The sequence below is a fragment of the Guyanagaster necrorhizus genome (assembly GCF_019112545.1).
Source record: "Guyanagaster necrorhizus MCA 3950 unplaced genomic scaffold BT62scaffold_5, whole genome shotgun sequence".
Classification (NCBI taxonomy): Eukaryota; Fungi; Basidiomycota; class Agaricomycetes; order Agaricales; family Physalacriaceae; genus Guyanagaster; species Guyanagaster necrorhizus.
Window position 1 is genome coordinate 1532029 of NW_025064884.1, and position 14296 is coordinate 1546324.

General features: G+C 42.7%; 8 protein-coding genes across 8 annotated transcripts; 1 reads left to right on the forward strand and 7 right to left on the reverse strand.

Annotated features, from left to right (window-relative positions):
- Positions 1–31: 31 nt before the first annotated feature.
- On the reverse strand, positions 32–1723 carry BT62DRAFT_618976 (uncharacterized protein). The gene has a single exon (XM_043181624.1). It carries the CDS (start codon positions 1510–1512, stop codon positions 250–252), a length of 1263 nt encoding a protein of 420 aa, XP_043043495.1. The 5' UTR covers positions 1513–1723; the 3' UTR covers positions 32–249.
- Positions 1724–2806: 1083 nt separating this feature from the next.
- Positions 2807–3962, forward strand: BT62DRAFT_618969 (uncharacterized protein). Its single transcript, XM_043181623.1, has 2 exons — positions 2807–2954; positions 3002–3962. The coding sequence occupies exon 2, from the start codon at positions 3086–3088 to the stop codon at positions 3845–3847; it is 762 nt and encodes a 253-aa protein (XP_043043496.1). The 5' UTR covers positions 2807–2954; positions 3002–3085; the 3' UTR covers positions 3848–3962.
- Positions 3963–4301: 339 nt separating this feature from the next.
- On the reverse strand, positions 4302–5829 carry BT62DRAFT_917543 (uncharacterized protein; the record flags this gene model as incomplete). The annotated part of the gene is made up of 6 exons (XM_043184047.1): positions 4302–4747; positions 4785–5072; positions 5112–5194; positions 5337–5353; positions 5417–5490; positions 5769–5829. The coding sequence occupies 6 exons, from the start codon at positions 5827–5829 to the stop codon at positions 4302–4304; spliced, it is 969 nt and encodes a 322-aa protein (XP_043043497.1).
- Positions 5830–6066: 237 nt separating this feature from the next.
- Positions 6067–6357, reverse strand: BT62DRAFT_886138 (uncharacterized protein; the record flags this gene model as incomplete). Its single annotated transcript, XM_043182869.1, has 1 exon — positions 6067–6357. A coding segment is annotated over one exon (291 nt), but the record flags the coding sequence as incomplete, so codon positions are not given.
- Positions 6358–7829: 1472 nt separating this feature from the next.
- BT62DRAFT_868359 (uncharacterized protein) lies at positions 7830–8177 on the reverse strand (the record flags this gene model as incomplete). The annotated part of the gene is made up of 1 exon (XM_043182513.1): positions 7830–8177. A coding segment is annotated over one exon (348 nt), but the record flags the coding sequence as incomplete, so codon positions are not given.
- Positions 8178–8335: 158 nt separating this feature from the next.
- BT62DRAFT_886868 (uncharacterized protein) lies at positions 8336–8701 on the reverse strand (the record flags this gene model as incomplete). The annotated part of the gene is made up of 1 exon (XM_043182894.1): positions 8336–8701. The coding sequence occupies one exon, from the start codon at positions 8699–8701 to the stop codon at positions 8336–8338; it is 366 nt and encodes a 121-aa protein (XP_043043500.1).
- Positions 8702–8818: 117 nt separating this feature from the next.
- On the reverse strand, positions 8819–8971 carry BT62DRAFT_886431 (uncharacterized protein; the record flags this gene model as incomplete). Its single annotated transcript, XM_043182878.1, has 1 exon — positions 8819–8971. A coding segment is annotated over one exon (153 nt), but the record flags the coding sequence as incomplete, so codon positions are not given.
- A 2170-nt stretch (positions 8972–11141) lies between these two features.
- Positions 11142–11378, reverse strand: BT62DRAFT_886139 (uncharacterized protein; the record flags this gene model as incomplete). The annotated part of the gene is made up of 1 exon (XM_043182870.1): positions 11142–11378. A coding segment is annotated over one exon (237 nt), but the record flags the coding sequence as incomplete, so codon positions are not given.
- Positions 11379–14296: the final 2918 nt, after the last annotated feature.

Below are 14296 nucleotides of genomic sequence, written 5' to 3' on the forward strand. Positions count from 1 at the left end.
TGTCTACCTCCTCAGACGTTCGTAGCACTCATTTACACATAACAGCAATCATTTCATGGTCGATACTATTACTGGTACAAAATACATCAATGCACTAGAACAAGGATGGGTCTTCGCATATTTCTTAGTAATCACAAGAAAGGAACAAAACAAAATAGCACAAAAACAAAGATCAATGGTCATAAAAATGCAGGTCTGTGATGATATGTATATATGCATGATGCGAATAAGAATGAAATGCAAAATCGATCACCACATGCGCGTCCCAGCCATAGCGCGATAATTCATCATAGGTTGAAAGTACCCCGGATTCGGTCCGTAGAAATACGGCCGTATCGGTGAATACGCGTAAACTGGGGGATTATACATAGGGTAAGGGTAGCCAGGCCGGGAAGGATGTGGGTATAGAGGCGTATGAAAGGAAGACGATCGAGAGGACGTCGATGAGTATGAGGAGACCGACGATCTGCCCCGCTTATGTGTCTTGCTCCACGCGCTCAGCTTCTTGCCCTGCCCCTGCTTGGAAGGATTCTTCGCAGGCGGCTTGGGATCTCGGGGCGGATTAGCGCTCCCCGGCTCTATCCAGCCAGACGATATCACTGTGGGCCCTGCAGAGGATTGACGCTTAGGTTCAATCCACCCTTCAGTTGTCGACACCTTGTCCGGTACCGCAGAGCGACACCGGCGTGTAAGAGCATCAAAGAGATCCTTCTTCCTCTGCACCTTGTCCTTGTCCCCGAAGCCAATCCAGCCCTCATCATCCTCTAGTAGCCGGCGCTTAGGCATTTTGACGACGAACGCATCGTCGTCAGAGTCCGGCGACTTGCGCTCGTCTGGAGCGAAAGGCGCAAAGACACGGTGAGCCTTCTCTTCGCAAGATCCGATGATATTCCGAATCTCTTCCTCTATTTCGTCCCTTTCATCCTCCTCATCCACCCCCATATAGAAGCCCTGTTCGTCCTTGGTGATCTTGATCTTGTGGTTCTGTGAAGGAACGGGGCAGACAAAGGTAGGGACGAACGAGTTAGCCGAAGCGTTCAGCTTGCTCGCGGGAGTATTTGGTGCGGAAGTGGATGAGGTGGACGATGATGGACATGGTGATGGACTCCCACGGGATGAGGCGGAAGATGACGAGGCAGATGTTGGGATGTCTCCAAAAAGATCTACAATGAGCTCATTCCATCGTCCCTTGTTCATACCATCACATGGATCAGATACTGACGCCGCCGTGCTGCTCTGCGAGAAGTGAAAACCAACATCTGCCTCGTACCGGTCGAGAGCGCCGAGAGCAGCCCGGACACCAGGCAGAGAACAATTGAGGGACAGATCTGTGTCTTTATGGACGGTAGCTGGCGAGTCGTCGACAGTCAGTCGTGGGAGGACTGCGACCTTCTTGGTTGTCGTAAGGGAAGACGTCCAGGAGACTGACGTATACGAGGTCCTCCACCAGCCGTCACCGTCAATAATCTGCCACTGGTCATCCTCCAGCGTCCTTTCATCGTCATGGTCCATAGCGGCTAGAATGCAGTCTGTAAGGGGGACTCTGACTCGATGAGAGATGTTTCACCACCCCGAGATCGATCCGAGTCGACTGGCCCACTATAAAGACAGGAGGTTTCTTGTACAGACCAGATGATCAGGGATGGGGTAGATAGAGAAACTTTGTCGTTACAGCTAGAACGACATGCGTGGGCAGAGTAGAAGGGTAAGGACAACAAAGGCAAGTCCGTTCTTCTGTCACTCGGCTCACGTTTTCGTGACTTCGGATCTCCATCAGCTCCATCTCCATCATGATCACCCTCGTTTTGCATCGCGCTCAACGTATGGAACGATACTGGACGTCGCCGACAGGGACGAAGACTAATGACGACTGACCTGCAACGAGTGGTCATTGGCTATCGAACGGCCTCTTCACACAAACCAAAGGGTTGATTGCCGTACAAACCGACGGACGAGACCCCATTTGCATCTGGGATGCTGTGCTCGTCGTGCTTGGTGACGAGGGAATGCATGGAATGATAGTAATCGTATGTGGTGATGGTGGTCAGCGAAAGAGATGCGCAGTGAGTTTTCTTAGATGTTTACTATTCCAATTTTTAGCATATCCCGGCAGCCTACTCGGGAAATTAGGATTCCCTGATATATTATTAAATAATAAGAGAAGCCAGCCTATCATACGCTGTTCTATCTGAGAACGTAATGTAGCTACGGTTTCGCATGAATCTTACCGAAACTTGCCGTTGCACTTTTCCTTTGCACCGAATTGATCCATCAGTCTACTGTACCTTGTATCTCTGCGAACGGTCTACTGTCCATAGAGGACGCACGGACCATGAGAATAATTTGAACATGGCCTTCTACCACTACCACTGTTCGGTATCACCAGTCCAACATGAAATACCATGGTCGTGGATGCCTTGTCCGAGTCTGCGAAGCACATGACTATATTTCATCGTATCTCGGTGATGCACGAGAAATCAAACACTGGAAACTCGTCACGGTGGTGTGTGGCTAGTGGAATACATGTCCGAAGATTCTCTTACTGCTGGTTAGTCTTTAACATTGTCAGTATACTGTTTTCTCACCATCTGTTATGTAGATGGCTCATATTTTCAATGCCATCCTCGTTTTGGCGACGGTGATAGATACCCCTACTCGAGACTTGGTCTAATAAGCAGGCACAGAAAGCTTTACTGAGCCATTGAAGGAGACGAGGAGCGTATTCGGGATGAAAGACTATCGAGAAAGAGATGGTGTGTTCTACTGATTTTCGTCACGAATCTGCTGAATGTAGTTCCAGGCAGTAAACAACAAGAGGAAATTCTCAAGATGCCATCTATGAAGAGTCAGCGCCGAACACAGCTGTGTGGCAAGCATATATGCGCTCAAGCTCCAAGACCGATATTCGCATGGTGGGAGAATGCAGGGAGAATCTGGATGTGTTTCTGGTTTTCGTGAGTTGTTTTCGTTCCATGACTGCCCTTTCTGAACATCCTTAAAGGCCGGTCTTTTCTCCGCGGTCGTAACAACATTCATCGTATAAACTTACCAGAGCTGGCAACCAGACTACACCCAGGCGTCGGTGATGCTATTATTCGAACTGGTCTCCATACAACGCACATTTGCAAATGGGACTCCCCTCGATACGGTCCCCTTTTCGCCTTCCAACCTCTCCGCCAAATTTATTCCTTCCAGGGGCCACGTCTGGGTCAACGGGCTGCGGCTTACCAGCCTTGTACTTAGCTTTACTACTGCGCTTATGGCCGTGCTAGTAAAGCAATGGCTTCACCACTATGCTGCCTTGCCGTCTGGAACGTCACGCGAGCGCAGTCACACTCGCCAATTCCGCTATGCAGGTTTTCAAAAGTGGCAAGTTTTCGTCATGGTCGGACTCCTTCCAGTCGTCATGCATGCAGCTCTCGCTATCTTCTTCCTTGGATTAGTAGTATTTCTCATTCCCCTCCAGGTCTCCCTCTCTTGGATTATTGGTACGATTACCGTTTTCGTCTATGCTGCCTACATCATATCGGCCATCCTGCCGATCTTCTTTTCCCAATGCCCTTATCGCACACCTCTCTCCGATGTCGCATATCACCTCATCGCCTCCTTTTTCATGTTCATGTCTTTACAGAAGTGGCCGCAGAATTCTGCAATGGCTCTAAGAGATGCTGGATCAGCTGCAGTGAGAGCTCAGTCAGACGAACTCCTGGTTGATGCGCTGCATTGGCTATTATCCGCGTCCTCAGATCCCGGCATCCAAGATATGGTCATACAGTCCGTCGGTGGTCTGCCAATGCCGTCCAAACCGAGGGTCGACCAGGTATTCCAAGAAGTCAGCGACATCTAAGAGTCGCATATGATCCTTCTTCACACTTCGTTCGAGAGGTCAAGCGATTGCAAAACTATGACACCTCTTCCTGGCATGGAGATCCAAGTTGAACGGCTGCTCCGATTTGAGCTATTTATCCCTTCCCTTCTGTGCGACATGCACACTCAGGAGGAACCGCCCGTACATTGACACATCTAGTGCTACTATCGAGCTCGCTGCGTCCATCCATGCCAACCCGAGTCTCGTCATGAGTGTGTACAAACCGCCAAGCTTATCTTCTCCAAAGATGTTTCTCGAGCATGTTTTGGATCTTCTAGTCAAGTTGCTGGCAACAGTTTGGTTCAATCTTGTTCAGAACGCGGAGCGCGGTGGAGCATTTGTTGCTGTGTCCTCGACAGAGCACCGATATCCACTCACCCTTTGCAAGAACGTAATCTCGGTATTCAGGCACCAGCGGCAGCCTCCAGTACCTTCATCTTCGCTCGCCGTCTACTTCACGGATGCCGTTGAAATCCAAGTCTGGCATCGAATCATAGTCGCTTTCAGTGTCGATTTTGTGGGGGGAACAATTAGGAAGTGAGTCGTCCATTTCTGCATCGGATTTGCTGCTTTCTATCTCATCCAGACTGATTTCTCCATCGTCTGTTAGCCAAGCAATTTCCTCGTCCGCATGTTCGACTTTTGGTCCTTCCAAGCGACTATTCTCCTCCCCTCTCGAATACTCGGCGGCCAAGTATTCAGCAATATTTTGTTCCGCCATTTCGAACCATTTCGAGTCGTCCTCCTCTGATTCTGAACCGTACGTGGATGTCCAAATGCTGTCATCATCGCTATCTGCAGCAGTATTTGCAGTAGCCTTTCCTTTGCCCTTCTGTTTTGGGCCTTGTCCTTCTCCTCCTCCTCCTTTCGCCCAGCAATCTGCGCTGATATGTCCCTTTCTTGTGGCAGTTATGACACTCCACATTGGACTTCTTTCCCTTTCCTTTCCGGCCACTTTTGGACGAGCTTGCATTTGCATTGAATGCAATTTCTTTTGCCTCTTTGGTCCGGGTTTTTAGGGCGCGTCGGTCAGCCTCATCACTAATACCACGAAGGTAAGTGTCTGGGTCGAGAGTCTTGTTGAGGAGAGCAGACGTCGCAGTATACGTCGTTGTTGACGTAGACGATTCTGCGAGGTCACGAGTTGCTTGCGGAATGGCTGAGCATAGGGGAAATTTGGGATGTATGTCGATACCAGATGTATCTAGGAGGAAATTGAGTAAATAGCATATAAAACACTCACTTGGCTCGGTTGTTAAGGCTCCAGGCTCGCTCAATCGTTCAGTGCTCGGTGGAGAAGGGAAAGAGGAGGTTAAATCAAATTCTCTGGAACAGGTACAGTTAAGGGAGTGAGAGTTAGCCATATGCATGCTCATGCATCACCAGAGTCATGCATGTTGGCTTTGTGTATATACTAGTATCCTAAAACAAAGGTGTCAGAAGAAAGAGAATGTCCTAGCTTATTTACCTCAGCTTTGTGCAAGACTAAACCACCTGAAATACATGCAACTATGGCATAGGGAGAGTATGCTGCCCTGCTCAGCATACAAATGGTGGTCCAAGTTGCTGTATCTCAATCTCTAGCATATTCTGAGGAGGTGTCATCCACTGTAGGCATTGGTCTTCACATTGGACAGAGTAGGGAGGAGAATTGTGATGAAATAAACTGGAGAGAAATTTAGTGAATAGGAAAGCAAAATGAACTGGTATATGCATTAGACATCCAAATGGCCCATACCAATCCTCCTGTCAATGCTTGAAACAGCTCTGTTGTCAGGGAGGTGAGCCACCTCTATATTGATGTTGAGATCTTGAAGGTATAAGCTCTGAGGCTACAAGGCCCAAATGCATGCTTGTCAGTCCATGAGCAATGTGGCATCATGCTTGGAGGAATAGAAACCTATAAGAAAGAACCAGAGGGAAAGCAGTAGAGATGACAGTGGAAGAGAAGAGAAAGACATGGTGAGCTGAAAAAGAAAGTACAGGTCAGCTGGTCTAAAACATTGAGTCTATGTGCCAGGCAACTTGTACTACCACAATGTTGCTGTTAACACTGCTAGATATAGATCATATGATGGTAACAACCCTGGATCAGCTCCTGTTGCCATAAGGTTCTCATACAGGATGTGTAGCTTCATCAGGTGAGTCTTGATATCTTCATTCTCTGGACAATGCTCCAATTTCTTCTTCATTTTCTCTCATATCTTTCCTGCTGTTGTCTCTTCTTTGACTTTCAAGAAGAATGAGTCTGGAATGGTCAACACAATTCTCTGTTTCACTATTGCCTCCTCTGACTTGCACAGTCTCACCACATCAGGGTGACAAGCTATAGATGCAGTTTTCTCTATTGTAGGATTTTGTGGATCTGCAGAAACTGGTGGTTCAGGGCCAGCAGCTTCAGCAGCAAACAGTAAGCAATCTTGGTAGAATGTCCAGTTCATTTCATCAGCCTTGCAGTGTGGTAGACAGACAAAATACTCACTGAGTTTGCTATTGACAGCAGTAGATATAATTGGAGATGATAGCTTGAGTTTTATTGTTTAGATAGAATAGAATAAACAGCCAGCATTTATCAACCAGAAGAGATGATATTAGAGTATGCTTTAATGGATTTTTAGGTACAGCCAGAGCCTATAACCTATTGAAATCCTTAGTATAGTGGGCACTTGAGCACAAGTATGTTGAATGAATATATTCTTTAATATACCAAATTACAGTTCTATTTAAATAAAACTGCATAGTTCATAGCATAGCTAAGTATTATAGGAATATGAATATCTAAGAAATAATTGTTATAGGAGCAAATTGTGCTGTACTCAAGAGTACAAGTAAGTATACAGTTACTTGAATATAATTACTGTAATAAGACATTGATTGATCATCTCATTCTACCAGCTTGTATTTCAACACTTGGTGTCAGCTTTGGAACTCACTCCATGATTTAGCTTTCTAAAGACTCATTGTATATTCTGCTCTTTTGGGATTCTTTACTTATCAGCTAATGTAAGTTCCAGAACTGGCTGCAATGTTGTTTTTAAAATCACTGATGCCAACTTGACAGATAAGAAAAAATACTTTCAGCTTGAAGTTCTATGGAATACAAGACTAGTATGCTCCAGTTATACATCAGTTATATCAATATTTGGTATTTACATATATTTGTTCTTACTATATAAAGTACTATAACTCTGGAGATAATGTCTGCAATAGATAAGGTAAATTTAATTTTTATTATTGCTATTTTACAAAACAAGTGAATTTTGTTTTATTTTTAAAAATCAGAAATTAACTATCTTAATTAGAATTATCAAAATCCATTGCCTCTGCTGCTCACTTGAGGAGTGGAATGTAACTGGCTATAATGAGGGCCTCAGAGACTGCTCTCAAATCAATTACAACATGTGAATGGCTATTATATGCTTTTGGTTGGTGAGCAGTGGGGGTGATGGTGGTTCAAGAAGATTGAATGGGTTGCAGATTAGAGAAGAGGATGATAAATATGTAAATATACTAATTGCAGTTGTGCTTGTAAGGCAGGATGTTTCCAAATGTAAATGGTCCATGTTTTAGAAGACCACTGACCAAGAGCTTGTATGATGGACTCTGAAAGTCTGAGCAATGCATAAAACATAGCTCCTCCAGCTCTAGCAGAGTGACCATCAAAGTCTCTGTCTAGAATTGCAAAAAACTTCTTGTCAAACCAATTTCATGATGGAATATCACCGTTTTCACAAAGGAAGAGTGAAGCATATAGGCCATAAAAAAGATCTCAACATTTTATATATTGCAATAGGAGCATGACTGGGTCAGTGAGCTTCTGTTGTGTGAGTAGGATGTTAGTGCTATAGTAGAAGGGGTCAGACTTGTTGTAAGGAAGATGATATTGTATATCATTCTTTTGGAGGATGAAGGAAGAATGTTTGATTATTTTGCAAAAGTCCTGAAGTTGTTTGTCATTTTTCTAAATAAGCTCATCTGACCAGTGGCAGCTATAAAAGCAGCAAGCAAGAATGGTAGTGAATAGGAGGTCATCATAAGAATCTGAGATGTTAGCAAAAAGACAAAAGGTGATCAAATAGAATAATTGAAGAGGTAGTTTTTGGAATGTGGAATCACCTCTTATCTTTCTTGAGCCACAGATAGTAGCTTGCACCATGAGATGTTTGCAATTGGTATTGAAGTCAGGATAGAGGTCTTTTAGAAAATGATGGACTTCAGTCAAGTATTTTGAGCCAGATGAGATGAATTGGGATGTATAGGTGATGTACCTGCTGAGAGTAAGTGGTGTTGGTTCAAGTGGCAGTGTATAAGTAATGCAAAACTGTATATAGTCATGTGCTTCTGTTGTATAACTCTTTGCTGCTCCAAGCTTGATCACATGAGCTTGGAGAAACAGAACATGTTCATTGAGAAGAGAAAGAGAGGAAGCTGGGCAAGAAATGCAAGGGGCATGCTTGCCCAGTGTAGTTAGAAAGATTGTCTCCATTGCACTGGCAGTAGATCTCTTGGTGGAGTGAAAGTGCAGATGCAGTCAGCAGGGAATTTATGATGATATTCATCCAAAAGGAGTTGGAAAAGCATATCAGCCTGGATATTATCTTTTCCATTAATATATTGAATACAAATGTCAATTCCTGAACAGAGTATCAGACCTGCAGCTCCAAGTAAGGATTTATTATAAAGAGGTTCCAATACCAATAGAGAATCAAATGCAGCAACAAAATCAAGGCTATCCATGAAAAGTAAAAGGTGATGAGAGGGTTTGAGTAGAGATACTATATAGTGGATGGCTGAAAGAGTAGTGACAAGTTCAAAAAAGAAGATATTGATCATATCTTTAGATGATGGTAGATAGAGCTAATATACAAAACTGTTTTCTGCAAAAATGAATGATAATGCATTTTTTAAGCTGGTATCCATCCAAAATATCATGTCAGCTTCTGAGTCAGCTCAGAGAGCTGAGTCAACAAAATGAACACCTACAGAATCTGGCAGAATAGATGAAAACCAGGAGAGATCCTCTCTAACTGCAGTATTGATAAAGATCTTTGTGAAAGAGTGAGTTTTTCCAACTATCTTTCTATACAAAGAAGAAAGGACAGGATGGCTCTATGGTAGAACATTCAGAACTCAGTTCAGGTATCCACCTAAATGCTGCTATTTCTGTAGAATAGGCACTCTTTCAGGTGTTGAAAACAATGAGTTGATCTTGGATTTGATATTGATAGCTGACTGCTGTGTAAGAGAGATACTTCTCTGGTTGGCATTGACCTAGAAGCCAATGATTTTGAGAGTCCAACTCTGTAACTGTTTTGGATCATCAAAGGAACAGGAGATATATTCTTAAAATATCAAAAGTTGTACTTGCTGTACTGGTTATGTTATGATTTTTCCTATTTTTCTTCTATTTTCTTTTCTTTTTCCTCAGAAATGACCCCTATCTTTGCTTAGTCAGGGCGCTTGCCAGCGCTTATGACCGTGGGAACGCTTAGCTCAGCAGCCCAAGTCGGTCATTCTCCTGTTGCACTGCTGTGTGCTGTGAAGGGAGAGACAATGCTTGTTTTGTCCTCAAATTGCAGTGCACGACTACAGCTCCGCAGCAAGACAACAGCTTTTGTGGAGAGCCTGGCAATGGTAGGGGGGAACAGCTCTACAGCAGACAATATCTTTTGTGAACAGTTATTTATAATGTGACAGCAAAACAGTATTTAAGTAGCCTAGTTCTCGCTGTAACACCCCAGTCTCGAACTAAAGTTTTACTTCATCATCTCATCTTGAGTGAACTGCAACCACCTTGACTACACAACGCTAGTAACACACAAGTGAACTCTGATAGTATGACCCGAAGTGCGAGGTTCTATCGGTTTATCATGTGTCACTGGTCATGTGGAATTTAGGCTTAACAGGTTACTGCTGATCTTGATAGAAAACTTGGTGATTGGTGAAATCCCAGCCAAAGAAGTCATCTATATAAACATGGAGGTCAGTGATGTTGAGATGATGAATCTCAACCCAGCACAACAAGGCTGAGACCAAGCACCAAATTCTGGGTGAAGCTTGGCTCCCATAGACAAGCTGCTTAACAATATGATATTGGTTGTTAACAAGGACCACTTAACAAATTTGCTATAGAGGATACACTGGTAAATTTAAAAAGGCCTTGGCAACATCACTTTTATACAGAGTGAAATTGATATTGGGATGTTGTAATTTAGCATTATAAAGAGCCTCACCAAACAGATGCATATTGTCATATTTGACCTTTGCCTTGCTAGCAGGGATTCCTGCATTTAAACCAGAGGAAGTATGATCTGTTATGACATGGGGTTTTCTATTCTGCTAGACCATGAATATAGATGATACTTTCATATCTGGCAGAAGTGTAAACCCATCTGATAGAGATAGTGACCAATGTCTGGCTGCAACCTTGTGATCATAAAATGCTCATATTTCATTGATATCTCAAGGATCAGTAGCATAATTCTTGGTCTTGTCATAGAGAGAGTCTTCTCATTCACCAAGATCAAGAGGCCAGAATCCATTCTGAAGACCATAAATGACTGAGGAGACAAAGAGTTCATTTGGATAAAAACAAAGAATATTCTCCAAGCAATTGACATTGAATGGTGTGTCAACTACAATAAAATTCTTTAAAGCATGTAGTGTAGCCTGCAAGGATGGATCATTGAGTAGATGTGAAGAAGGAGAAGATAGAGAATTGGCTGACTCAGTAGATTGAGCAGCAGGAGATGTAGATATGGATGATATGGAAGTATTCAACTAGATATAGCCATGCCTAAAATGTGGGCCAATATTCTGGTCCTTGCATTTATGCTTTTGAGGCCTTAAAGACCTAGGCTCTGCTGCTGCTGCTGCTACCTTCACTGTTACCTCTTCCAAATCTAAGTCTTCTTTTTGATTGAAGAAGGTTGGCACATTTGATGATATCCCTAGCTCAGTGTTCTGATCCACATTCACCACAGGTACCATATCTATGGCAATTAGCATATAGATCTTGGCAGAAACCCAGGTTCTAGTTTTCACATGAAACTGTCAATCTTTTTGCAGCAGGGAGTAAAGTAGATGAAAATCATTTTGTGCCTGAAGAAGTCAAAAGAGAGTGAAAGACCTGAGTAAGAATGAGAATTTGTAGTTCACTCTAGACATCCATACAAAAAGAGGACTTAGCATATTGTAGCTGAACTTCTTCATCAATATGAATAGCAACTGTGAAGTCATGAGGTGTAGCCTAAAAAACTTTGACCATATATTCTTAGTAAACTTTGAGTTCAGCCTCATAGTGCAGATAAAGAATCTGAACATCTCTAGTCCAGGTATTATACACTCTGCACCAGTCAGATTCTGATCTGAGAGGCTTCTTGGCAGATGAAATATTCTTTCTGATAATAGCATATCCTGCCATAAGCTCTTTTGCCTTCTTGTTGTGATCATATTCTTGGTCTATTGAAGCAAAAAGTTTTAAAAAGTCAACATACTGGTCCTGAATGATGAGTCACCAGAATGGCTGAGCAATAGGTTCAGACAGAGACTGGGCTTGAAGAACTGTAATATGTTAGACTCAAGCCACATGTGATCGACTTAGCACATGATAAACTAACATGGCTTTGTGTCTGAGCCTTCCATTAGAGTTCACTTGATGTACTGTTCATTGATTTCTTGTGCTTTAAGGCTTTGTGTGATTTGCTCAAGAGTAGAATGAGGATGTATAAACTTTAGCTCAAAGCTAGGGATTTTACCAGTTAGAGTGAGCTTCTTAAATACTGTACAAGACTCTGCTAATAATACTACATACTTATTATGTATCTCTCTGTCTTTTGTGCTCATTGTTCTAGAGCATCGTTACTATACATAAAAGGCTGATTGCATTGTTGGGCAATGCTGTTGCATCAAGAGACAATAGCAGACTTGGCCAGTTGTGATGACTAAGCCTTTTTGTCTCATGATCTTAAGCATCTGTTCTGACTAAGCATAAATAGGGGTTGAAAAGAAAGAAAAAGAGAGAAAGTCATAACATTACCCTCTCCTTAAGACTATCATCCTAATAGCTTAATTTAGAAATAATTTATAGTTGTATATAGCATTATCAGCATTCATGTATTTTTCGTTTATCCACTGGTTAGATTCTAGGCCATATCTCTTCCAGCTAATGAGATAGTCCACTGTGGTTGTTGTTCTGCCACCTTTTGCCTTGACTTTCTGCAATTTATGATTTAAGACCTGGTCGACTTTGTAATGTTCTTTGTTGTTGACAAGGTTGGGCAGTGGAGGCAGTGGTTGCTCTTAGTTTGGGAATGCAGGAGTGATATATGGTGTTAGTAATGTCTTGTTAAAGACATTATGGACCTTCCAGTTTTTTGGTAGGTTTAATTGGTATGCATTTGCACTGATTTTCACCTTTATTGTAAAGAGACTAGTATGCTTGTCAGCCAATTTGCATTTCAGATGTGGGAGATGAAGATTGATGGTATCCAGTCATACTTTTTCATGTATAGAGTATTTACGAGCTGGCCATCAATGTTTATCATATTGTGATTTCATCATTGTGGCAGCCTTTTCAAGAGCTGCTTTAGTTTCTGTGTGGATCTTTGCCATTGTGGTGGCAAAGTCCATTGAGGCAGGGGTGATGGTATGATGTCACTCTGTTTGTGTGACATTGAGGTATCATCTATAGTTCATGAAGAATGTGGTTTTCCTGTTGCTGAATGTACCTGGTTGTTGTGCTGGAAGGCAGCAAGGGCCAGCCATTCTGCCTAATTGTTCTGGCAATAGTTAATGAATAGGCAAAGGTACTTCTTGACTTCTTGATTAGCCCATTCTGTTTGTTCATCCGTCTGAGAATGATAGGCAGTTGAAGCATTGCATTTAATATTTAGGAGCCAATAGAGGTTGTCTAGGAATTTGGATATGAATTGGGGACCTCTATCTGATATGACTACTTGAGGCATCCTGTATTTTGCATAGATCTTGTCTCATAGTATCTTTACCCATCCTTCTGAGGTAAGCTCAGTTGAACAGATGATCAGAATGATTGATTTTGAGAAGTAGTCTACTATGGTGATAATAGCATTATAGCCATTACAATCCAGCAACCTGGTGATCATGTTGATGAAAATGTGAGTCCACAAGGATGATAGGATCTCATTTGGGTGGAGTGGGGCTGCTTATACCTGTATTGATGATTTGCCTCTTTGGCAGATCTCACATGCTTTGACATATATAGTAATGTTATTTCCCAGTTTGGGCCACCAGTACTCTCACAGTACTAGTTCCTTTGTCTTGGCAATGCCAGGATGATCAGCAGTGGCATGGTCATAGCAGATGGTGATGATCGTGCCATGTCATTTTTGGTCCTGAGATATATAGATTCAGTCATCATATCAGATTAGTCCTCCCTCTTTCATCATTCCTTGCTTGTGGTTGAGTGAGGAAGCTATTTGTGGATCTCACTTGTGATTGTCACAGATTGCACTTTTGATGTGCTCATGAATTTCTTCTTCTGTCAGCATTATCATAGCCCTGAAATGCTCAGGTCACAGTAATGTCACTCTCTTATTGTTGGCTCCCTCCTGGTCATGATCTGCTCATTGGCTCAAAAGGTCAGCCTTTTTGTTTGCTATGCCAGCTTTGTAATAGAGTGTGTACTGGTACTGACTGAGTTTGGTGACCCATCTGGCTTGTCAGCAGTTCAGCTTCTGTGGTTGTTGGAAGTACTGTAAGTTTTGATGATCAGTCCAGATTTTAAAACTCTTCATTGCTCTGATGAGATAATGTCACTATTCTTCCAGGGTGAGCATGATGGCAAGGAGTTTCTTATCATAGATCTCATAGTTTCGCTCAGTGATCATGAGTGCCTTGGATAAGAATGCAACAGGGTGCCACTTCCCATCTTGCTCTTGAGATAGTATGGCCCTGATTGCTCCTTTGCTCAAGTTGGCCTCAACTCTAAACCTTCCTTCTTGCATGGAGATTGTGAGTATGACATCTTCGGCTGACCATCTTTTTAGGTTGTTGAAAGCAGTCTGTTGAGAGAGACCCTATGTCCAAGGGGCATTGCCAGTTAGCTATGTCATGGATCAGATGATCTTGCTATAATCTTGAATAAATCACTGGTAGAAGTTGGTGAATCCAAGAAATGATTGCAGTTCCTTTTTTTTGCTTGGTTCTGGCCACTCTGTCACCTCCACTATCTTGATGAGGTCTATTCAGATGCTTTCCTTGCTTATAATAACCCTAAGGTACTTGGTCTTGAGTACCTCAAATTTGTATTTTTCAGCCTTGAGAAACAATTTGTGTTTTCTCATAAGAGTTAATACTTATTATACCAAATCCCTGTGCTCTTCTTTAGTTTTCAACATGATTAGAATGTCATCGAGATAAATGGTGACCTTTCCAATGGTGATGAGGTCT

Coding starts and splice junctions, on each gene's coding strand:
- BT62DRAFT_618969 (XM_043181623.1), top strand. CDS start 3,086: ATGCTATTATTCGAACTGGTCTCCATACAACGCACATTTGCAAATGGG.
- BT62DRAFT_618976 (XM_043181624.1), bottom strand. CDS start 1,512: ATGGACCATGACGATGAAAGGACGCTGGAGGATGACCAGTGGCAGATT.